The sequence below is a fragment of the Plectropomus leopardus genome, chromosome 14, assembly GCF_008729295.1.
Source record: "Plectropomus leopardus isolate mb chromosome 14, YSFRI_Pleo_2.0, whole genome shotgun sequence".
In the NCBI taxonomy this organism is placed as follows: Eukaryota; Metazoa; Chordata; class Actinopteri; order Perciformes; family Serranidae; genus Plectropomus; species Plectropomus leopardus.
The window spans coordinates 12,844,818-12,870,268 of NC_056476.1; the positions used below are offsets into that span (position 1 = coordinate 12,844,818).

The 25,451-nt window shown below is 40.2% G+C and overlaps 1 protein-coding gene across 3 annotated transcripts; it reads left to right on the forward strand.

Moving 5' to 3' along the window:
- Positions 1-120: 120 nt before the first annotated feature.
- kdm1a (lysine (K)-specific demethylase 1a) lies at positions 121-15,342 on the forward strand. 3 transcript variants are annotated; one of them, XM_042500362.1, is made up of 22 exons: positions 167-183; positions 947-983; positions 1,544-1,837; positions 2,152-2,320; positions 2,530-2,663; positions 2,773-2,851; positions 2,978-3,070; positions 3,266-3,372; positions 3,686-3,767; positions 4,001-4,095; positions 5,088-5,105; positions 5,408-5,550; positions 5,662-5,752; positions 6,489-6,623; positions 8,478-8,551; positions 9,803-9,914; positions 10,118-10,250; positions 10,603-10,790; positions 12,295-12,409; positions 13,303-13,430; positions 13,919-14,065; positions 14,388-15,342. In XM_042500362.1, exons 2-22 carry the CDS (start codon positions 954-956, stop codon positions 14,586-14,588), a joined length of 2,568 nt encoding a protein of 855 aa, XP_042356296.1. In that variant the 5' UTR covers positions 167-183; positions 947-953; the 3' UTR covers positions 14,589-15,342. The 3 variants fall into 3 exon arrangements, with proteins under 3 accessions (XP_042356298.1, XP_042356296.1, XP_042356297.1); XM_042500363.1 differs by having other exon boundaries at positions 2,155-2,320; XM_042500364.1 differs by lacking the exon at positions 947-983 and having other exon boundaries at positions 121-183; positions 2,155-2,320.
- Positions 15,343-25,451: the final 10,109 nt, after the last annotated feature.

The following is a 25,451-nucleotide window of genomic DNA, read 5'->3' on the forward strand; positions in this document are numbered from 1 at the left end:
GCACGGCTAAACATAAACTTAAAAAAAGATCCCCGCCTACTTTTTGATAGACAGCTATTTTGACCAATCGTATCGCTACGTGGTGTTGAGTAACATTTTCGATCCACCAATCACGAAAGAGTTCATTGAAAGGAGACCTGCTACTGTGCCGTCTTTGTGTTGACATCTGCGGAGGATAGCGAGGTAATATTAACATTTTTTAAATTAAATGCCTTCATTTGCTTTTTTACAAAAAGCTCGCTGATATAGGGAAGTCTGTCTCGCGTTAGAGTAATTCATTGACGCAGATTATTTTGTAAACGAAGCCGGCGATTCCTTTTTTTTTTTCGCTAGCTCGCACCTGCTACAGCTCTCATTGTTAGCGGTGTTAGCTAATGTGGCATGGTCTCCTAATAAAGAAAATTATATTAAATATACGTTGGAGCAATCGAAACCATGCGGACACTACAACTTATGTTGCAGTCATATTAAAAGAATATAATATATCCATATGTGCGATGTACAAGTCGCTTAAAGAGAACAAAGCTACCGTTCGCTAACGCAAGCTAACGTTGATAGCCTTAGCTACGGTTTTTCGGCTAGCATGCAGATATCTTGCGAGCTAACAGAAGTTAAATTGTTTAGGATGACAAACGAAGGTGTCCGACTGACGCCTGTCCTGTTTCCATTAAATGATCCAACACAAAGGCACACATTTCATATTAAAGGGCTCATGCTTCTTTATGTTTTCTAGACTTTAATGTTAGCTAAGTCCCGATGAGCCAGTGAGCAAACGTTTCGGTGAATCACATCAGATTGTCTCGTATTGTTCAGTACATATTTGGTAATAGGTTTTCAAAGTGTTTAGCTTGGTTAAATCTCACAGGATGTAATGTAAAAGGCCAACATTTGTTGTCCAATCGGTCCTGTTCGTAACCATATTTCTGGTTCTGTCTTTATTTCTTAGTGTTTGAATGGATATTACCAGGTGCACGGAGAAATGGGTAAAACAAGACAAGGTTACTGTAACTTAACCATGGAGCCCTCATCTCATAAACCATGACATTCATGCACAGTTAATTGAATCATCCAGCGATGCAGCTGTGATTTTTTGGGGGGTGTTGAAGCATCTCCCAAAGCCAGACAGGGTTTGGTGGTTGTTAGCCTTTTGTTGCAGGTGCATTCACCATCCCCAACAGCCAAGTGACCACTTGACATAGAGGTTTTAAACCAATGCTCTTAAGATATGTTAATTTGTGTTAAAAGCAACGAGCAAGTCAGTCAAATAACCATTTTCTTTTGTTAATAATTTCAGGATATAATATAAAAACAATTTTGAGAAAGCCATAATGGGTACAAACACATTTTTGGTTTGTTCTCAGCACACACAACCCACACTTCATCATTTTCATCTTTTCTTTTAGGAATATTATATTATTTTTTATTAGTTATACTTCTTTGAACATTCAGATTTCAACCATTTACCTTAAAAATATCTTAATTTGGGCTATTGTATGTTTCATTTTGATTGGTGTCATCAATTTTGTGCTTCGCACCTTTTCAGGAGAGGCCTCCGACATCCTCCATGATGCTGTCTAGCAAGAAGTCAGATGCTGGCTCCTCTTCCTCCTCCTCTTCATCTTCTGCAGGAGCAGCAGGAGGTGAAAGGGCCCCGGTTTCTGATGCCCAGACTGGGCCGTCAGCCTCAGCTGCAGGCCCTATGGATGTAAAGAAAAAAGAGAGGTCATCCCCTAGTGGGGAACCTGGAGGAGCCCCTCTGCCTCACCAAGCAGGCCCTGGGGGGGCAGACCAAGACTCAGCTGAAGTTCGCAGAACGAGTCGTCGCAAGCGAGCAAAAGTAAACATTTTAGGGTTCTGCATCCTCCCACTCAGGGAGGAAAAGATGCTGCCAGAACTGATACTGATGAGTGGAAATTAGAAAGAAAGATGACCTTTATCAGGCATTTGCAGATTTCACTGTAATTTGTCACCATTAGTTTTAAAGGATCAAAAATGGATAATCATTAGAACTTTAGGCACAATATTACTCTGCCTGAAGTCACAAGTTCGCACTTGCATATATATTCCAGTGGAAATTAGCAACAGAGGTAATATCTTCTTCCCACCATGGTGTTCTTGGTTTTAATGATGCTTTTATTGTGCCTACTGTTGCAGGTGGAGTACCGCGAGATGGACGAGAGCCTGGCTAACCTATCGGAGGACGAATATTACTCTGAGGAGGAGAGGAATGCCAAGGCAGAGAAAGAGAGGAAGCAGGTTATCCCTCCACCACCTCCACCACCTGAGGAAGAGAATGACAGTGAACCAGAGGAGCCGTCTGGTGAGTCTGCGTCATATCAAAGCAGTGAAATGAAACAGATGTTTTTGTTTGAAACTTAAAATGTGTAATAAAAAGCCCAAGCTTTTCTTACAGTGACAATGGCGGGATTTTTTTAAACTAACACGAAGACTGTCTTTCACAGTCCTAAAGTGATCCTGATAATCACTCCATGCTGCTAATAAGGCAGTAATAAGTACGGTAATTTTTAGGTGTTGAAGGAGCTGCTTTCCAGAGCCGACTCCCTCATGATCGTATGACATCCCAGGAGGCTGCCTGCTTCCCTGACATCATCAGCGGCCCCCAGCAGACTCAGAAGGTCTTCCTCTACATCCGCAACCGCACGGTCAGTGCCAGTTTACAAACATTACTTGGTGTTAAAACACTAAAGACTATGACACCATTGTTTTGAACGTATGTAGAGCTGTATATTCATTCATATTAACCTCCTACAGCTCCAACTGTGGCTGGACAACCCCAAAATCCAGCTGACATTTGAGGCCACAGCACAGCAGCTTGAAGCACCATACAACAGTGAGACATAAAATGCAACTTTTTTTTTTCTTTAAATTTTTATCCCCCCCCCCCCCCCCCAAGAACACTGTAGTCATACAGAAGTTACGATTTGATGTGCTTGTTTTCTGTTCGTTTGTTTTTTAGGTGATGCTGTATTAGTCCACAGGATACACAGCTACTTAGAAAGACACGGTCTCATCAACTTTGGCATTTACAAGAGGGTCAAGCCTCTACCCAGTAAGTTCACTTCATTCATGTTGCACTGGTAAAATAACACCAGCGATTAGCCAAAGTGGTTCATAAAGAGGGGTTGTCTAATATTGGGATTTACTGGCTACTCTTACATGTAGACAAGGTCATTCAGAGACACTGACCTCAGAAAGGTCATTGGTGTAAGGATAACCATTTAATTTACTCTGCTTGTTGTTGCAGCTAAGAAGACGGGGAAGGTTATAGTTATTGGCGGAGGTGTGTCTGGTCTGGCTGCAGCCAGGCAGCTGCAGAGCTTCGGGATGGATGTTACAGTACTGGAGGCCAGGGTGGGTCATCAAATAGGTTTTTATCAGTCTGTCGTTTCAGATATGTTTGGTTTTGTCACATTTTCCTAACTAGTATAATCATTTGATTGTGAATAATTGACTGTATTTTTGTAATTGATAGCAGCGTGAGATTAGCAGCTCCCCCTACATGTGCTATGTAATAAGATATACATGTTTTCTAAGGGTTTGTATAATAACCAATCGAGTGAACTAAATGTACATTGCTTTTTATATTTATTTATTTTTTTTAAGTTTATAGTTAACAAGTTTACAATGTTAGTGCAGAAAAATGTAACTAATTCTTTCCATGCAGGACCGTGTTGGAGGCAGAGTGGCCACATTTAGGAAGGGCAACTATGTGGCTGATCTGGGAGCCATGGTGGTGACAGGACTGGGTAAGAGTTAGATTTGGACTTTTTGCATTCAACACAGATGCATGATTTTAGGCAACTGCTTTTAATAAAGTCATAAAATAGTCCTTCAAGAGATTCTACAGTTACTAAAACTACCTGTAGAGGGTGTTATTGTCCATGTTCATGCTGCGTCATTGTCAACTCTGTCTGTGTGTGTGTGTGTGTGTGTGTGTGTGTGTGTGTGTGTGTGTGTGTGTGTGTGTGTACTCATTTAGGAGGGAATCCCATGGCAGTGATCAGCAAGCAGGTTAACATGGAGCTGGCCAAGATCAAACAGAAGTGTCCACTGTATGAAGCTAATGGTCAGGCTGTGAGTATAATGATATTTTAATCAGTAGAGTAAGTCGCCTCTTATACATAATGCTGCCATATTAGCCAAGCTACTCAGGATATTGTCATATTAAACAGGTAGAATTGCTGAGATACCTCATGAGTCCTTAAATATTTACCTTAATTGTAAATAGGCATCATTTTGTTTTGATTATTTGCAGAAATGTCAGGTTTATAATAAAAATACAATTTGATAAATGGCAATAAGTTAATAGTAGCAGGGCCTGAAATAGCCTGTTAATAGCCTGATGCCTGAAAAATGTCTTCCTGCCTCAGTCACACTGACATTTTCAGCTATGTATCAGGTCAGAGTCACCTCACAAACAGCTAACCTCTGGCTACAGCTGCGTTTGATATGTGCACACAGATTTCATTTTTGAAACCAGGACCTTGTGTTGTTTACTTCCTTTAACAGAAGATGTTTAGCTATGCACAAGAGATCCCTCTTGGCATAGAAGTGCTCTGTGTTTGGGTTTAAAGTTGTTCTCCAAGTTCTGTTGTTGTCCTGAGGCACTGATCTGGCTTTCCATGAGCCACAAAAAACACAATGAATGTTGGATTAATTTAGCTGCTTACCCTTGCGTGTCATCAACAACGGCTCCAGTTCCTCTCAGAGCAGAGCAATCTAGAGAACAGATATAGCATAATGTCATTAAACGGGAAATAAACAGTGTGTCCCCCTTCCCATTTTTGTCCTGTCTGTCAAGTGGCAGCAACAGTAGTAGGATGTTTAGGTTCACTTGCGGGGCACTTCCATTAAAGTAGAAACTAGCCAGCAGGGCTCTTGAAGCATTTACATCATGTGTAACTGGTTTCCTCCTTGGCAGGAAAAGGCAAATTAAATGTACATGTTTTACTTTTGTGCAAACCTGTTTGAGGTTAAAGTTGTGTTTACTTATGTTCTCACTCTCTCCCTTCCCCCCCTTGTCTTCACGACCTCTTAAATGTTCGACATTTGGTGATCCATTCAAGGGTGAACGCTGCACAAGTGTATGTATTGGTTTATTTACATTTAATATTTCTTGACTATGCTTCTTCTGTGTATTGTTATTAATATGATTGGGTATTTAAATGTATGTCCAAATAAGAGAAGTGAGAGATGATTACAAGTTTGACTATGGAGTGATGTATAAATGCCATAAATTACATCAAATTCCACTTATTTTACCAGTTATAATACTTTTACTGCCTTTAGCTCTGGAAGAGTTCGGCATGCTTTTCCTACTGTTTCTATAAAGACTATCACTGCTGTCATTAGTGTGACTTACGGTCCTTTGTTTGTGTGTGTCCAGGTGCCAAAAGAAAAAGATGAAATGGTGGAGCAAGAGTTCAACAGATTGCTGGAGGCCACCTCTTTCCTGAGCCACCAGCTGGACTTTAACTTTCTCAACAACAAACCTGTTTCACTGGGACAAGCCCTGGAGGTGGTCATACAGTGAGTATGGTGTAAACTACAAGAGTGCATACACAGGAGATGGTGACAGATGTGTCCTACAAAAAAAAAAGAGATGCACACAGTCCTAACCTTGTGTTTGTGTGTGTGCAGGCTGCAGGAGAAACATGTAAAAGATGAGCAGATAGAACACTGGAAGAAGATCGTAAAGACTCAGGAAGATCTCAGGGATCTTCTCAACAAGGTGAGCACAAATCAGGTTTTTTCTGGAAGGCACCAGATGCCTTTAGTAAATTTTATAATGCCATCAAGTTGGTGGTGCAAGAACTCCACACAGCAGTGTATGCTTAAGAGTGAGGCTACCTTGTTATTTACAAGTTGCTACCATGGCAACCTGTCAGTCAGGATAGAGGCAAAGCAAAGCGTGACATCCACCTCCACCCTCTTGTCCAAATATGGTCACTTCTGGGGAAAAAAAGAACAGGATAGCTATGGCCAGAATGCCAAACTTCTTCAAATGGCACTCTACAAACCAGTAGGTGCAATCTCTGTGGCTTCCACTTTTATGCAGGCTGTGGAGGAAACATTAGAAGGACTGTCGACATTTAATTATAGTATATATTTGGCAAACATCTGTCATTTGGTTTGTCCGTTATATTTGTTTGATTGATAAACTTCATTTTAATAAATTGCTGAAAGATCTGACGGCAGTCCCAAAGTGCCAATATGGTGAGAATATCAGGCTTCAGACTGAAATACTGGTTTTAAACATCCGATTTCAGGCTGATCTGCAACATTTCAGTCAATGAAGGCAGAGCTGCAAGTTGATCCTCCATGAAGCGCTTAACCTGATGCCTTTTAGAAGCCAATTACAGGGGTTAAATTTTAACAACATAACCATTTTCTTGATGTTGATTTTTTTTCTCCCTCTCCACCATCACCCTATGACTTCCTTATTTCGCTCTGCTCCTCCCTCTCAGATGGTGACCACTAAGGAACGTGTTAAGGAGCTCCATCAGCAGTACAAAGAGGCCAGTGAAGTCAAACCGCCCAGAGATATCACAGCTGAGTTCCTGGTGAAGAGCAAACACCGCGACCTCACCGCGCTCTGCAAAGTGAGCTCAAACACTTTTTAAGAAAGGAGGGAGACACAGTGATCATCAAAAAGCTGAAGAGTGTCATATAAGAAAGTTACAAGAGTCCTATTATATCTCTTCACACTTCCTGCAAATATTTACAAGCTGCGGGCAGTTATCTAGACTGGTTGTCATCCAGAGATTACAGTGTGACACTTTCATTACTTACAGGCTGAAATCAATCTGCAGGACTTAAAATACTCGAGTCAAGGCAGTTAGGCTTAAAAGCTAACTATTTCCAACTGTGCTTGTGGTGCTGTGGGTATTACGTAGTCACTGCTGCTATAGTTTGAATTACTTTGAAGCAATATTACATTTCCTTTGTTGATTATTAGGCGTACCTGCAGGTCAGAAGGCTGACCAGCACAATTTTCAGGATAGAAACATTTTAATTGGAGGTCAGATCATTTCCAGCAGTTTTATAAAGCAGAAGCAGCAGCATGTAAAGTGGGTATTTTTTATGGATTCCTGGGTCAGGGTGGATGCCTCACAGAATTTTAATGCCGTGCTCTCTAAGTAAACCAGACAGGCTGTGTTTAAGTGGTTTAATGCCTCGGTAGGATATATTATTAGAGTGAGTGCCGCTGTTTTATTTTTGCTTCAGATAAATCACCTCCACTGCTGCTATGTGTGTATTTTAGAAGGAGGTTTTAGTTGGTTTAAACACAGCTGGTGTCTGAACTGAATTTGTCTGCTACCCATCCGCTGTCTGCGAAACCACTTCAAGGCTTTTGAATCACAGTCTGACTGTCTTTATGTCTACACACACACAAGACAGAATGAGCATTTAAGAGTGTGTGTGTTCATGACATGCATGACTACACTATATAACAAGATTTTAAGGCTGCGTCAGGATATTTTTGCTGGGATGTTTTCCAGTATTCTTGCTGTTGGTAGTATTTTCCCAGGTCAGCCTGCCTACTAGCTTGAAGGCGTCATTAGGATGTACAAGTTTTAGACTTGACTCAGTGTAGCTGTGTCCCGGGGGCTGGCGCGGTTGGTGGTATTACTAGACTCTGCACTGCTGCTATAGTTGGCGCTATTGTGGTGAACTGATGAACAGGTTGAGTCAGCCCCTTTCTGTCAAGACTACATGTCCTTTCTACATACCCCCAAACCCCCTGGGTGTGTACCCTCAAGTCTGATAGCTGCTCAGTTTGATGTGAAATATCATTTTTAGATAATTATTTGTCATAATTTTAGTTGTATAATTGTAAAATGTAAGCACATTCTTAATACTGTAACACGAAATACATCTTCATCAGGGCTACAACTATCAGTTACTTTAGTTATTGACCCATCTGCCAATTATTTTCACAATATTAATTAAAAATTAAAATTAAATTAATTAAATTTCCCAGAACCCGAAGTGAAATCTTCAGTTTGCAGTATTTCAACAGTCCAAAATGCAAAGAGTCTTCATTTATCATCATAAATAACAAAGAAAAGCAACAGGTGGTCACATTTAAGAAGCTGGAACAAGCAAATGTTGGACATTTTTGCTTGAGAAATGACTGAAACTAGTAATTGATTATCGAAATACTGGGCATTGCATTTTCTTCTGACTGACTAATTATAACTAATCTTTGGACCTCTAATATTAATTGTTAGTTGTAGTTGAAAATTGTCAAGATGTTGATAAAATATGCCAAACAGGTTTGCTTCTCAATTACTTTTAAAGTTTTAGCTCATTTGTTTTAATTGGAGTTTTAAATTTGATAATGAAATCTACAAATACAGAAAAAAAATTCTTATTGTATTAGTATTTCCTAGCAGTGATACTAAATAATGATGTATATACATGTCTTTGCTATCTGCCTTGTCCCTGTGCAGGAGTACGATGAGTTGGTGGAGATGCAGGTCAAGCTGGAGGAGAAGCTGCAGGAGCTGGAGGCCAATCCACCCAGGTAATCAGTCCCTCTGAAGTATTAGCAAAAATCTCCCCAGCTGCTACTCCTTATTCTGTTATTTGCTATACCTTTAGTTACAGTAGGGCTGGGCGATATAAAGAAAATCGAACTACAATATTTTTGACTAAATACCTTAATATCAATACTACAGCGATATTGTTGGGTTGACTATTATTGCTTTCCTAAAATATTAATACAGTGGGCTTTTTTAAAATTATTAACGGTAATGTGGTGATAGTGACAAAGTGCATAAAGGCAAATAATACAACCGGAGAACAGTCCGGTTAGTTCAGAAATGTACGTCACTTTACTGTAATGCAGCCTTTAAAACCAGGAAAAGACAAAATTTTAGATATCCAAAATCTAGGACGATATCTAGTCTTATATTGCGATGTTGATAAAATATACATATATTGCCCAGCTTTAAGTTAAAAATGCACAGTGTCAGTTCACTGTAGGGATGGATGAGGGTGGCTAGAATGAAACTGAGCTTGTCTCTATTTATTCACTTATCTCTTCTTTACATGCAAACAGTTTAATGATTAAATCACACTTTATGTGATCCTATTTTTTTAATAATAGGGAAAATTACATACCTTCACAGTATTTATGTCATTATGGGACAATAATCAAGATTATACTGTAATGCTTCTGTTATTTTTTGTCGTTAGAAATGCCCGGCCTACAACTCTAACGTGCTTCTATTTGGTAAATAGATGCTGTGCCCCTGGGCAAGCCTAAGTCATTTTTTTCCCATTAGAAAAACCTATATATTCAAGAACCTGAAGCTAAAACATCCCTGGGTGTGTAATGTTTCAGTGTAATGAATGACTACATGAAGCAGCTTGTTGGTCTGGTTTGGATCAGTATGCTAGCCTGTGATGTAACTGTTGCTGAAGACGTCTTTTATTAAATGCTCTAATCAGGAGTTATCCAGGCTTGACTGGCTAATGTTGAAGCAATATTGGCATATGTGCTGAAGGGAAAATAGTCTGTTCTTATTGGTAATAAAAGATAATTGCTGCTAGTTGGAGCCTCGCAGCCCTTAGCAACAGATGTTTACCTGTTATATGTCCTGTGGCAATTTTAGTTTCCAGTTAATGCTGTGTGTTCAAATATGTATTATTACATTAGCACCAGTTTGAGTTAAGCATTTACAGTTTGTGCATGAGTAAACCTGTCCCTCTGATGTCTGAATAGCTGTCAGTGTGCATCACCGTGTCTCTTTCTGTCCCTTCTTTCCCACAGTGATGTTTACCTGTCATCCAGGGATCGGCAGATTCTAGACTGGCACTTTGCCAACTTGGAGTTTGCCAACGCTACGCCCCTCTCCACCCTTTCTCTCAAGCACTGGGATCAGGTATATACATGCACCCATTTAAAGATGTCATAACTGTGTAGTCCTGACAATGGTCTTGCAGTGCAAAGACCCTCGGGCCTCTTACAGACCAATGTGCCTAACGAGCTTCTGCTAGTTTAACTAAGAGGTACCTGCCATTCAGTTTTATAACATCAAGAGGATAATTGTACTACTAGGGTGACAGATTATTAATGTATCCACAGGATGATGACTTTGAGTTCACTGGCAGCCACCTGACAGTAAGGAACGGATACTCTTGCGTCCCTGTGGCCCTGGCTGAAGGTTTGGACATCAAACTAAACACAGCAGTACGCCAGGTCCGATACACAGCTTCAGGTACGTGCGCAGGAGCATGTGTTTGTCGTCCACATCTATGGATTTCATAACTGATGTTCATAAGGATGTACAATATGTGTTTAAACTAGGGCGAATCCTTAAAAAGACTTAAAAGGCATTGAATTAATTAATCTGAAAATATGACCTTATTTGTCTTTATGTTGTCTGAAGATAATTTTCTAAAAGTCTTAAAAATGCTCATTTGGGCAAAATAAAATTATCTGTCAATTTTGGTTATTAGAAAATTGGTCTTAATTCTGAGTGGCACTAAAAAAGTCTTAGCAGTCTTAAATCTACCTTGCCCTAATCTGCAGGAACCCTGTTAACAATTCCTCATCTGTTCTTTCTCCAGGCTGTGAGGTGATAGCAGTCAACACTCGCTCTACGACTCAGACCTTCATATACAAGTGTGATGCTGTGCTGTGCACCCTGCCTCTTGGCGTGCTGAAGCAGCAGCCCCCTGCTGTGCAGTTTGTTCCTCCGCTGCCTGAATGGAAGACATCTGCTATACAGAGGATGGGCTTTGGCAACCTCAACAAGGTATGGTGCTCAACATTTATCAGACTAAGCTTTAAGGCTGGTTATCAGTACACGATATCTTTAAAGTATCGACTGAAATAACCCATTACCAAGTAGCGTCAAAACGTCTCACCTCAAAAGATAACTGTATTCGATCCTTTTCTGCACCAGGGGTCTTATCTCTGACTGTCCCAAACCTTGCTGCCATCTCGAGAGTTGCTTTACTCCTAGCAAATGGTTAGTTAATGTCTGCCTGGTCAGCAAAAGCTAACACAGCAGCAGTGGCTAACATCCAACAATGAGCTGTTAAGGTGACCCAACAAACTCACAGCAACACCGAAACAGCTTGACTTTGTTGTTGAACACGTTAATGACTTTTGGATAGCATTAGACATGTGATGCAGTAAGCCGTGTCACTGTATGCACAGGGCTGAGTGGACTCTCCTAACTATGGATCTCACAGTCCTGCAGTATCAGCTATAACCAATACAGCCTGTGGTGTGGTGAAGTCAAGCATGGTGTATTTGATTGATTTGGCATTTCAGTGTTCCAAGATTGTACTAAATTGCTCAGAAGTATGACTGTACTACACACCGCTCCATCCACATCATAGGTATCTACTGGTATTGTAATTTTTTTCAAACGATACCCAGCTCTACTGAGCGTCATTCCTTCTAATCTGCTACCCTTAACCTTAACCGCAGCTGCTTTTGTCCAGACAGCCCTGAGTAGGGTGACGTCTAAGTGAGAGACCAGAGATTTTAAGATTAGAATTCTTTCCTCCCACTACAGGAACGTGTGCTGAGTGTGATCTGCCAGATTCTGTGCTGACCAGTGCAAACTGACCAGTCTTGAAATAAATCAAATCACAGTTCAACTCAGGTTTTAAATCATGCAGTGTGCTTCCGGCAGGACTGAGGATCTGTTCCTCAGAGACACCTCCTTCTTTTCTCTCTGCTGCAGTGTCCTTATGCTAGGAGTTTGACCTTCAGTGGAAGAGGGCCAAAAACTGATTAATAATCAGAAAATGATTGTGTTCGTTGCCAAGGAGATACTGCTCTATCCTGGTATGCATCTAGGCTCAGACTGAGAATGGATAGAGGGATCGAAAGGGTGACATGGGAAATGTGTAACGTATAGGAGAGGATGGGCAGTCGGATGGCGTGCGAATGAAAGGTGCGTTTTCACTCGAGTGTTAATAATCCGATCAGAGCGCTCATTGTGCGTCACTCCTGACCCACCAGCTCTCGCAATCTCTCTGTTGCTGAGCATCATCTGCAGCAGTGTAGTTTATCTCCTAATTCGACTGCAGCAGAGAGGAGAATACTGCATTATTATGCAATCTGAGCTGCTACTAATGCGGTGTCTCCAGCAGAGGGCGCTCTACCATTCCCACATTCATAACAGTGAGGTGACGGCAGTAAATGTGCTGAACCTAAGATATGCTTCAACAGGCCATTTGAATAAAATAAAAACTTTGATTGTTGTGTGACGGTTTTTATGTTGTGCTCCTCCCTGTGTGAAGGTGGTGCTGTGTTTTGACCGTGTGTTCTGGGATCCCAGCGTCAACCTGTTTGGTCATGTTGGCTCCACCACAGCAAGTCGGGGCGAACTCTTCCTCTTCTGGAACCTCTACAAAGGTGACAAAAGATCATTTTTAGTTTCACACTGCAGAGTGATGCAGTATTGAGATATACAGTATCTCCTGTCTGTATACACCATTCAGCCATAACATTAAAACCACTGACAGGTGCTATTATGTTCTAGAGCTGCACAAGGATATCAAATTATTGTAGTAGTATTTCTCAAACCCTATCAAGACTCATACAAAGACCTATTAGGCCTAATTTTGATTTATTCTCTCTTTTGTAGACACTCTTAACCCCCCCCCCCCCACCCCCCCACCCCCCTTCTTGATTCAATTTATGCAGTGCACTATTGCTGTTATAGTACTTTGTACATGTGCATGTGTATATTTATTTTGTGCGATTATTATTGAAAAAACAAAAAATACAGTTAAAAAAACACTGAAAAATAAAGTGAATTACATTGATTATCTCCCTTTTCTTAAACTCTTCGTGATGGGTCTTAAAGCAGTGGAATAATCCCACATACAGGGTATAAAAATGAACAATAATTGCAAGGAATTTCCAATTCTGGCCAAATATACTTTTTCACTAGACCAAAAAGAATGCTGGTTCATGATTTTTTATTTTCTTTTTTTCCCCAGTTTTGGTTATGGTAAAATTGGTTTTAAATATCATCCTGACTGGCAATAAAAAAGTCTTAAAATATTATTTGCCTGCATGAGGAGGTGTGCTTGCCTAGCATGGTGGATCCATTAATGCCAGGACCCAAGGTTTCCTATTAGAACATTAGTAGTAGTAAGGAGATGATCAATGTAATTCACTTCACCTGTCAGTGGTTTTAATGTTGTGGCTGATCTGTATATTTCCTGTCCATATATGCTCTTTGCTTCTCTAATGTTCCCATTAAAAGTTAATATAACGAATTGTGCCTACTCTTCTTTCAGCCCCAATCCTACTCGCTCTGATGGCTGGTGAGGCAGCTGGCATCATGGAGAACATCAGTGATGATGTGATTGTCGGACGCTGCCTGGCTATTCTCAAAGGAATATTTGGAAGCAGCGCTGTGCCGCAGGTACATGTTTCTTCACTTTGGCCTTTCAGTGCTGTTTTAACTTAACTCTGAGTCCACATGCCAAATTGTTCCCAACCAAGTTGTCCACACAATTCAGCATAGCTGGCTGTTTTGTTCAAATACAACTTGATTATGTTTGTTGTTTACAGAAAAGTAGTGGTGGGTGATATTTTTTTGAGCTCCATCATTAGTGTTTTTTCTGGGTTTTCCACTACTTTGAGTGGAATGTCAAATCCGTTCTTGAATCGACCCCCACAACCAGCGCGACTTTACACAGCGAGCCGAGCACATGTGAAAGGCACTCACAAGTGGAGTCGTGTCCAAACCACCCGTCATTATAAATCATGTGCTTATGGTTTCATATGGGATAAAATCATATGCATGGAGGCCAGCGTTGGAACTGTTCACCATCCAGCTGTTTACAGGTCCCTCTAATATCTTCATGGAAACTCCTAAGACGTATGTGTTGTTGTTTGTTGTCATGGCAGCCAAAGGAAACTGTGGTCACGCGGTGGCGCGCAGATCCCTGGGCAAGGGGCTCCTACTCGTACGTCGCTGCGGGTTCTTCAGGTAACGACTATGACCTGATGGCACAACCCATCACTCCTGGCCCTGCCATACCGGGAGCCTCACAGGTAAGCACGACGGAGTCATCGTGTTGAGTTTGAGTGAAAATGTGTGTGAGAAAGCGAGGGAGGGGAGAGAAGGCATCCCAGCCTGCCCACAACACTCAACCAAACCAAAGCAGGGGCAGTTTACTCCCCACACAGATGCTTTTGGGGCTGTTTTTGAAGTTGGCATGCTGATTGAGTCATATTTATGTGTTGACTGATGAGTTCTGGCACTTAACTTCCACACATTTTCTCCTCTAACCAATCCCCTGTTTTCATTTAATAACCCATTATTTTTGGGACAATCCAGCATCAATCTAAATGTGGTTTTCCTTTTTTCTCTCAGCCCGTCCCTCGTCTCTTCTTCTCTGGGGAGCACACAATAAGGAACTACCCCGCTACAGTTCACGGCGCCCTGCTCAGCGGACTCCGTGAGGCCGGACGTATTGCAGATCAATTCCTGGGTGCCATGTACACACTTCCCCGACAGGCCACCCCCACAGCTGCCAGCAACCCTCAGCAGGCTCAGCCAACGCCAAGTGTCTGAAATCACCTCTCCCAGTTCCATAGAAAACACAAGTTTACCTACAAACTGTTGATATTTCAGTGTGTGAATGGAAGTCCCTGCAACACGTTGTATTATTGCCTTTACTTTAACAGAAACTTTATATTCTGGCTGTAGTTATGATGCAAATTTGAGATTTTTAACCGGAGCAGTTCGGTTCCTCAGACTTCTGTTTACATTTCAAGCAAAATGTTGAGATAGAAACCTACTACGAAGACTGGACTAAGTTGAAAGATGACGTAATCCCAAATTTGTTACATAGCAAAGAAAAAGCTCATCTTTAAAAAATGTTTAACATCCTAGTCTTAAAAATGGGAAGCACGGCATTATGTTTGAAGTGATTGAGTGTGTTTGATTCCATGTGGAGCATGTCTGCAAACATCTATTTATGTGCCTTGTCTAAATCCTGTAAATTCCCTAAATGTATACACAACCTAGAGCCAGATATCTAATAAGACCGATGACCAACTCAGTAGCAGTCTCAATCTCAAGGCCTTGTCTTGGTTGTCTTAAAGTCTTAAAACATAGCTATGTACTGTAGCTTTATGCCTCCTGAATTTACTTTCATTAAGGTTGCAGAGTGTAGTGAAAATAGTTTGTATTCAAAGCTAAAAAAAAAAAAAAACAATTATGATGAAAGAATTGTGAATGTTTTTTGTTGCCATAGCAGTTTAAGTATTTTATTATGGTTGTCATCACATACTTTTTTATATTGTCAATTGTTTTGTTATTAAAAGACAAAAAGTTTAGCTTGGATCTGGTGTGTTCTTCTTGAAAATGCTGTGTACATATATATATATATATATATATACATATATAAGAACAACTTATTCTTCAATGTTTACACATTCAGATAAAAAATTAAGTTCAAGTTCAAGAACTAAAAAAAAAAAATTATTACTTGGATTCAATTGGTCAAAATCAGATTTTCATACTCTGACATGAAGGATTTCAACAATTTCTTAATTAAACAGTTGTCTAAATGTCTATATGTATCGCTGAATGTGCAGATGTGTAATATACAGTTTGATAGCACTGGGATTATTGGTGTAAAACTAATTTTCATATCCCAGAGTAGGAAGTACTGTCTGCAGAATGCTATGTATGGAAGCAAGTAAGAGACAAAAATATCTGTATTGTATCTAATTTTATGTGCTCCGAATTCACCTCCTTGACATAATGTAAAATTTGTAGATTTGCAATTTTATTTTATTTTTTTTAATGTTCAAATTAATTAAATTCTATTGCTCAAATTCAGATTTCAAAATTTAAATTGAAAGAAATTAAAAAAGTACAACTACGTTTAGGCTCGATGTTCTATCCTGTCCTGGCTTGAGAAACTAAAAAGTTTTAAGTTTTTGTTTTTTTTTTTTAAATTTATCTTAAAATTTGAATTTTCAGATCTGTATTTGACCAATCAAATTTGCGCAACCCGAATCCTTTTTTTAATTTAAAAACATAGGACTTTGTGAACTTTTTTATATTAGTTTTTTAATATTAAGTATTCAGTGGCTCTTAAAATTAAAATATTTATATCTCTTATTTGCTTTCATATTCCTGTCCAGTAACCTGCAGATGGGTCATTTTTTTCCATGCATGTTCAAAAGTAACATGGCTGCTTCTGCTTTGACCCTCTAATGACCCTCCTTGATTGCAGGTCTGGCTGCTTCCCAGCGTCTGTGGCACTGAGCGTGTGTGTTAGTGGGGGAGTGATGGGGGTCCCTGGCAGCAGCTCCACATAGTGGGGGATCTGATGAATGGAAGGGGGGATTAAAATGGTCAACCATGAGCTATGAGCTTCTCTGTGGCGTTGTATTTCAGGGCTCTGTGCCCCTCTGTTTCCATGCACTCTCGCGCGTCACAGGCCTTGTTTTCCCCCAGAGATGTGGTTATTATTATCGTGACCAAAGGAGATGTTTGATGTAACAACAGTAATTTGAGCTGGGGTTTTGGACCGCGGCATCGGGTATTTTCACCTCCTTGGTAAACCATATGCTCAGAGCAGCGTGTAGCTGTTGACTGGTGAGGTTATTTTTCGTAAAAGCCTCGAGGCCACATCAACTTGATAGAGAGGCAGAGACTTAGAAAGTGTGATAAGGAGTTATTAAAGGCCTTTTGACTGAGAGACCACAGCGTGTCGCAGCACATCTCATGTGATTCATAGGTGTGGGGAGGAATGTACACTAACACAGGTACAAACACCTCCCACAGGCTCTTATGAGCACTGTTGGACATCATCCATAATAATCAAATAGGAGATAAATCCAGGGATTACATAATGACTGTACAATGGTTTCAGCTTATGTCAATAAAGTATTATAACCACTCTAATGGCACAGCCTTAGGGAGGGCAGTGCACTGAAACATCTCAACAACTATTTGATGGATTGTCATGAACTTTTGTACAGACATTTATGGTCCCCGTCTGACGAATCTTACAAACTGGTGATCAGGGGTGGAATGTACCTTAGTACATTTATTCAAGTTCTGTATTTACAAATACTGTACAAATTTGAGGTATTTTTATATTGCTTAAGTAATTTAATCTTATGACACTTTCTACTTCTCCTCCTGCTCAGTTAGTGGTGCCCTGTGTTAAAATAAAAAGTGGTTTAACAGCTTTTAGTCACTATGCTGCAGCTCTTTTTTGGACTTAAAATATTTTAAAATGGAGATTAAGACTGTCCTCTTCTACGCAGCTTTTTCAGTAATCTTTTTTTGTGGTACTTTTATCTATTTTTTTCAATTATTAAACTGTGTTATTAAAACACAGCAAAAGGGAATCAAGCTCTGGTTTGTTAGCTGAGGTTGTCATCAATTTTCGACATTTTCCCTTCTTAGGTTATTCAAAGCTGCGGGCTCAACTCAACAACATTTTGTGTTAACTTCCCCCTCAGTCTCTCTCCTATCACACCTGTTGTAGGCAGTGTGTGAGGCTTCTTTCTCACTCTAACTCCTCCATCTTCCTCCTCCTCCACTCGCCTGCAGTACCTCTGAGTCATTTCTATGGTTGACTTCACAGCACTAATTCAGGTCAGGCAGCGGCGTACCAGGGTTTAAACAGGCACCACTGTGTTAGGGTAGCACCTCCCTGCATCTGAACTTGGGACAGATTAAACCACAGGCAGGAGACAGCATTAACCCCTGACGCTCAACCATGTGGACTCATGACTCCCCAACAAAAAACTAAGGCTTGATTCCATTTTGCAGTGTTAATTAGTTAGACTTATTAGATACACACAAGCACATGCATAAAAAGCAATACTTTGTAATTAAGTACAGCACTATGATATGAGTATTCATTAAAACCAGAAACTGAGGTGATGAAACACAAGAGGCAAGATAAAATCTATAGATAGAAATAAACAAATAAATACATAAAATTATAAATAGGTCGAATACTCTTAACAGCAGATAAGAGGAAAATAAAAGCACAAAGTAAAAAAATAAATATTTCAAAAATAATCATATTATATAATACCAACTAGAGAAACAGTAAAACAGACTAAAGCATATAAATATATAGTCAATAAGATAAAATTCAATAAAATCCAGACAAAAAAGGTAGGTCTTGGGTTTGCTTTTAAAAATATCAACCTCCTTTGCTGCCCTCAAGTCCTCAGGCAGCCTGTTCAACAAACCTGGGTCATAGTAATAAAAGAAAGCCTGATAAATATTGATTTTTTTATTTTTTGATTTTCTTGTGTCTCTTACTCTTAAAGAAACCCTGGGACTGTAAGCTATTATGGTTCAAAATGGCCTTTTCTTTCACAGCAGACATTTCCATTTGTCATGGAAGGTAGAACACAGCTGTAACTGATAACATTAACAATGAGTTTGTTCAAGCATCCATACTATCAGGACCCTGAAACCAAAGCTGCTAACTGCAATTCAGCTGTCATTAAGTGATTATTATGCTTTCCTATTGTGACATTTCAACATCTCAAAGGGGGTCTTGTGTCAGGACTCCAATGTGTTTATTTTTCTTTTTTTGTAGCAATTTCTACAGCCAAAAAAACTTGTGAATTGTAAACCATAGCCCTTTTTCACAGCAGACAAATTGAGGTGTCATAGCAAGGAAAGCACAGGTGTTTTCAAAAGCACTAACAATCGATTTAGGGTATGTCCTGGTATTGTCCATGCTGGCTCACTGGAAAAGGTTATTGGAATTGAGAAATTGTTAACGTTATCAATTTCACCTGTGCTTTTCGTGTTATGACAAGTCAAAATGTCTGCTTTGAAAAAAGTCCCTTAGGGAGTTATTAATCAAAAGCCAAAATGCAATATATGTCAGTTTGTTCATTATAAGCCTTCTGATCCGAAGGCCCATCCATGGGCCTTACTTTTTGATGAAAACTTCATCTACTGTATTCATTGTTATTTAAGCGATAGGCCTATAGTCATACGGCATATTTTATCTAAAGCTGTGCAGACCATTTCAAGACACAAACTACCACAGCAGGCACCTTTAACTCTTCTGTCAGATAAAATACACACAAACAGTCATTACTCACCTATGAAGTGTTATTGTATATATGGGGGGGTTCATCCTCAGACTTGATGATTTTTTCTTCATTCTTTTATTACTTTCCTTAGCTCTCAGACGGAGTTAACTGACCGAAACACGGTTTCTAAACTCTGTGAAGCTAACAAAACAACAAAACGTGGATTGTAGTGGCGAGCTAACTGACTGTACTGACGGCTACAGTTAGCTAGCGGCTAGCGCGGCTAACGTTAGCTTACAGCGTCGGAGACTTATGAAGTTGAGCAGAATCCCAAATGGCGATATTTCACAGGTGAAACACCCCACGGCTGCCACCAGTGTAAGCGACGTGGCCGTGTGGAGGAATAAATCCGTCCAAACACACGCTCTGGGTCTTCCTCATAACTTTTAGTAACTCCAGTGCATGTACAGTTAGCTCACTCGCCTCTGTCTCTTCTTCTTTCCTCCGTCAACCTCATCAACTGACGGCACGTGAACAGCGCCATCTATCTGTTCAACCTGTACTTACACCATCATATAATAACGTCCCACTTTCAAAAACATATTCCACTTTCACTCTGACATTATTGTAGTCCAAAAATCTGTATTTGTTGTCATTTTTTTTCCAACAGAAATAAACTCACAAACACCATGATGATCTAAATGCAGTGAAAAATATTAAGTCCAAACCCATTATTATATCCACAAACTGCCGTTGCATTGCTTTGAACATTAATATTTTCCTAATTTTATCATTTATATTATTCTTTAAATCTGTTTGATTTACACAGCTGACCTCACTGCCGTCTTGGATAGCTGCTCATTAAGCCTTCAGCAGAGTGCTCACTCAGCCTATCAGAGTTTCGGATGGGGTTGCTAGGTAACTAGAACCTCCTAGTTCTAGTTATCAGCAGCAACTTTTTTTTTAACAAAATGTATAGGCGAACATGAAAAAATGTTTTGTTTCAGTCTGTTTAAGCTGATATAAGTCAATGACAGAAGCACTTACTGTGATACTGATTTTTGTTGGGGAAAAAAACTTCAGAGTTTATTTTGCAAATAAGCCCATGCATGTACATGTACTAAAAAGGGAACAAGAACTCAGTCAGTTTGCATTGTCTACGCTTTGAATAGTCATTTTAGGTGATTTTTTTCAATAAAGCAAAGTCATTCACATATTTATAGAATTTTACAGTTTAGGGTTAAAATCAATTAAGTCAGGACAAAGTGCACATTTTTTGTTTAAAAAGTTTGCAAAAGTGGATACATCCAGAGAAGTAAAAGCTAAGTGCTGGACAAGAGGTGATACAATAAATGAAAAGAGTCCACAGATGAGACTATGCTCCCATTATTTTTTTTATTAAATCACTTCAAATGTGACCGCGGTGGTAATTTTTATGGTGGTAAGTTGTGTTATTTTTGTCTCTTGTATTATCTCTTGTCCAGAATCTACTTTTAAAAAAAAAAACAAAAAAAAACTGTGTCTGCATGTGTGTGCTTTTGCAAACTTTTTGCTTTATTTTTTGTTTTGGCTGTCCTGTACAGTTGGCTAAATGTGGCTCACACTGCTCTGGCCTTCGCCCCTCACCACTTGCCCCGCGGTATATAGTTGAATATAAAGTTCATAGTCACATATAATATATATGAAATATAGCCTACAGTTTGATATCATTGCGATAATTAGTTTAAAACTGTGATTTTCAAATCCCAAGGCAGGAAGCGTTGCCTACTAACAGCAGTGTCAATAGACCACAGTGTAATGCACAAAAAGTCACTTGCTGTCAACCTGAACATGTTGATCTTTTGCTCTATAACTCTGTTCAACTACACAATAAAGGCCATGCAGCTGAATTCAACACGTTCAGGCTTGTTCTCTGCAGTTATACAAAACTGTTCTGGGAAATGTTGGAAATTACAAGGCAGCTTGAGGTGAAGTGAAAAAGTTTCACCACAAAGATTTCTCGTGAGATGCACCGAGCATTGATGTCCGATATTACAATAACTTGAGAATCAGAGGCTGGTTATTTTCACATGAAAAAGTCTTGATTTATCAGACCAGATTGTGCAGATTAGATGAGTATTTACGGTTGCGGGAACAGAAGTGCTGGCTTTCACAAAGTGAGGCGTTGCTGTTTAAAAGAGAGTTATGTGTGCTGACTTTGCATTCCACAACAGCTTGTGGTTTTCCTCTTTGTACCTGACCAATTTGCCTCATTTGTCTGCCTGCTGCTTATTTTGCGTACCGTCAGCTGCTGCTCTCTCTGCCCTGTTCAAAATCAGCACACACACACACACACACACACACACACAGGGTGTACCGCTATGAAATCAAAACTTGCTGAGCTTGTACTGCAAAAAGCATGAAAGAGATTAACATACATGGTTGAGTTTTACACACACACACACACACACTGACACAGGTTCCAATATGGAGACGTGTTACAAACAGGTTGGTTTTTATTTTTATTGGAATACATATGGTCTGCTGTACAGTTGGCAGCTTCAAGAGACCTACATGCAGAGTGCGCCAGCCACAGTTAAGGTTAAAACATGCACAATGTATTAATTCTAAAACGGAGAAAAAAAACGAACCGTCTCCCCACAAAGTCCACCTGGCATCGCTGACACACGGAGAAGCAAGAATAAATCATAAAAACCCCTTTTGATCTGATTTCATTACATACAGTTTTGTGTTTGACACCTCTGTCTGTCAGTCTCCTTCCGCACACAAAATGAACTTAGAAACACTCAGCATAAAAAATGATTGTACAGGCCTGAAATTCTTGTATCTGTGCATGTATGCATGTAAGAGAGATGAGTTACATGTTTTTTTTTTATTCCTATTCGATTATTTGTGTTTATATATACATGTGTATCTGGGGCCTGCACGCTTCTTTCTTTGGCAGCACTTACAAACATACAGCACAGAAGATGTACGAACCCTGAATTTATGAGCGAGGGAGAACAGAGAAGCAAAGAAGCCGGAGCACTGAATGGTCACCCGATAAAAACGGGGACGACACATGGTGAACCACTCAGTGCTGCGAAACCTGCTCAGCTCTGATAAAATGCACATAGCTCTCATTCTTCAATGACTATGACACAACCCTGGCCTCTCTCTCCGATCTGTGGTGTGCCGTCATGTCTCCAGGTCTTCAGAAATGTCTTGCATTAGAACAACAAACACAAAATACAGGAAGAAGTACTCTCCAGGAGTGTAATAACAACGAGGAAGTTACATTATCTTGCAAAAAAAATATCATTCTTAAAATCAAGATGGACAAATACTTAATATATTTCAATAATAAGGCCCACTTTACAAAATTACAAGAGTTTCCTTAAATAAAATCTATCCGATATAGCTTCCAAAATAAGACATCTTTTTTTTAACAAAGAAATAAAAACACAATTAGCAGAAAACAAAAAAGAAAACCCTCAAATTGAATATTTCCCCTTAATTTCAGTATCTTAGAGACAGGGTGGCCATCTGGGGAAGCGTTGGCACCGCCTCTGACTGTAAACTGGAAATACTGTGGAATGATTTTGGCACAATGTTAGAAGGCTGAGATACAGGCGTAACAGGGTGCCATATCTCTAAAAAAAAAAACATGTTCAAACACAATTCATTCACTGCCAATTTCCTCTCTTTACCTGGTGAGATGATACTTAAATACTCTAATTTGGCTGGTGCAAAAACACATAACATATCCGCCTGTGGTACATTCAGCAAACAGCTACTGAAACTCAGTTTAAGTACAAATCTGGGACACAAAAGAGGAAACTTTTTGACAAAGGGGACTAAGGGGGCATTAGTAGTTTGAGGTCTTAAAGTTAAGTGCTGGTTAAGTGCAGATTACAGCCTACGCCACCCAATGACACCATGACCCTGGCTTCACAATGGAGGCCTTTGAGGACAAGGGCCCGCTCGCTGCCCGGGAGCCATTTCTGCCTCGCCACGCCAATCTCCACTAAGTACATTCTAGTCTACTTTATAAAAGAGGAAAAAACAATGACTTGTAAATAACGGATGTTTATACATACACCACCAGGGCTTAAGAGGATTTCTGTTAACTCTTTAGTTGGTATTTGTGCAGGAAGCAGCCACTTTTCTTTCCACCGCTTAACCACCTCTTGTCCTGGAAGGAGTTTCCAATCATATCATTCGCAGCCTAAATATTCTGCTCGAGCAACAGCAACCGTACAGATTCTCTCATTCAACAAATGTTCTGCAAAACTGCCATCATTCAGGGAGGAGAGGGACCGACAAAAACCTCTGTAACAGCACCCTGCTGTTTCTTTACGGCGCCACAAAAGCCATAGAAATCTTGAAACCTGTAAAGTCTTCACTTAAGTCCCAGATGACCAGTCAGTACATTCCACCACGTCAACGCTGTGCAGGCTCTCGCCACTGGAAGTTACGAATAAGACCTATAGCATGTGAGTAATGGCATGTAGCCCGAAACACATATAGAAAAAAGCTTAAAGGGTAACTTAGGTATTTTTCAACCTGGATACTATAGTCCCATTTTTTGCATCAAGGTGACTAATGGGAACAACATATTTTGAAAATGGACCAGTATTAAGTGAGAGCGCTGCAGCTGGAATCTGTGAAACAGACTGCGAGGTAACCACTTGGGGCATTTCTGCACCGTCCCGTTTATGTCCACTGAAGTGCTTGTTTTTGCCACCGACAGGCTCAGATTGTTATTTTAACTGTCTGCCAGCATTATGGAAAGGATCCCCATGGATATAGACCTTTTCGTTAAAGAGTAAGATCCTTTTTGTTTAACCAGAAACACTCCCGAAATCTTTATCACCAAACCCACCAGACTCCATTTAAATTATCAGTAATTTTAGTGTGTATAGAGCCAGCTTACTTTGACATCTCAACAGGTCAATTAAGGATTTATTTCAACCAAGCCAGAACTGTTGATTGTCGGAACAGTGGAATGATGACCCGAGACAGATTTTATGAGTTTTATTTTGTTTCTGTAGACTTTGAATGAAGCGTATTTTATGATGATAAAATAACTGTTGTTTTATATGGAGTCTGGTGGCTTTGGCGATGGCGATTTTGGGGCTGTTTTTGGTTAAATAAAGAAGATCTCCTTTTAATTCTTTAAAAAAAAAGGTCTATATCTGTTGAAAATTCTTTCCATAATGTTGTCAGATAGTTATGATAACAATCTGAGCATGTCAGCATCAAAAACAAGCACTTTTAGTGTATGTAAACTGGTTCACAAATGCTCCAAGCGGTTACATTGCAGCCTGTTTTGCAGCTGCTAGCTGCGACAGTCTCACTCAATACTGGACCAATAAAAAAAATGTTGTTCCCATTAGCCACTTAGACACAAAAGCATGTTAAAACAGGGTCCAGTATGAAAAATATCTAAGTTACCCTTTAAAGTGGTCTTCATCGTGGCAAAGGGTCCATCCAGGTTTCAGTGTCCAGCGTGGACGTACGGTCGGGTGTTAGTGAACTTTGGGGTCTTGTAAGGAAGAAAGGCATCATGCATAGTGGAGGATGGAGTTTAAAAAGCCACACTTTCTTTGAAGCCGGTCTCCAGGACAGAAACCCTTCAATGCGTCATAAAACCGAGTTTCTGACAGCTGGGTCTTCCTGGGACCCCCGACTCAAATGCTCTCTTGGTTTCAGAGCAGAAGGTGAATAAAAGGTAGAGGGAAGATGGAAAGTGAAAAAGGCAAATGATAGTGGCTGTACAGTATAGCTGTCATAAGGATGGGTGAAACTGGAGGACAGTCTGCCTGTTTTTTGTTGGGTGGAGGGAAACAGGTGACATATGGGGGCAGTAAGGCAGGATAAGGGTTGAGAAGGGCGTTCATGTTAGCACTTGCATCACCAAGTCGCTATATACAGAAATCCTGACCCACAGTGATGTCAGCCTCAAAAATAACAAAAACAAAAACAATCTCAGGCGCTGCGTGCCAACTCTGACAAACACGTGCACATCTCTCAGTCATCACCTTCTTACTCTGGGATCTGCAGCAGCTAACAACACACCAGCTCACATGTCAAGCTTTAAAACGAGAGCGCTCACTGTCATATTAATAACAACACCACTAGACGACCACACCACGTGCATCTCTGGCAGCGTGAGCTCAGGCAGAAGTGGACATTTGATACCTAAGTCTGTTTTAATTACCCCTAAAGTGGAAATAACTGCCAAGCTGTCGCTTTTCCTCTCCTGTATTTAGAAGCCCTGAGTCAAGACGAAGAGACAGGATTAGATGCAGCCCTGACCTCTGACCTTTCAGCTACCCAGGGAGCTGCCCGTCACTGTCTGGTGACAGGCCTCTGGCCTTCAATAAAACAATGCTCTGAACCAACAACATATCACAGC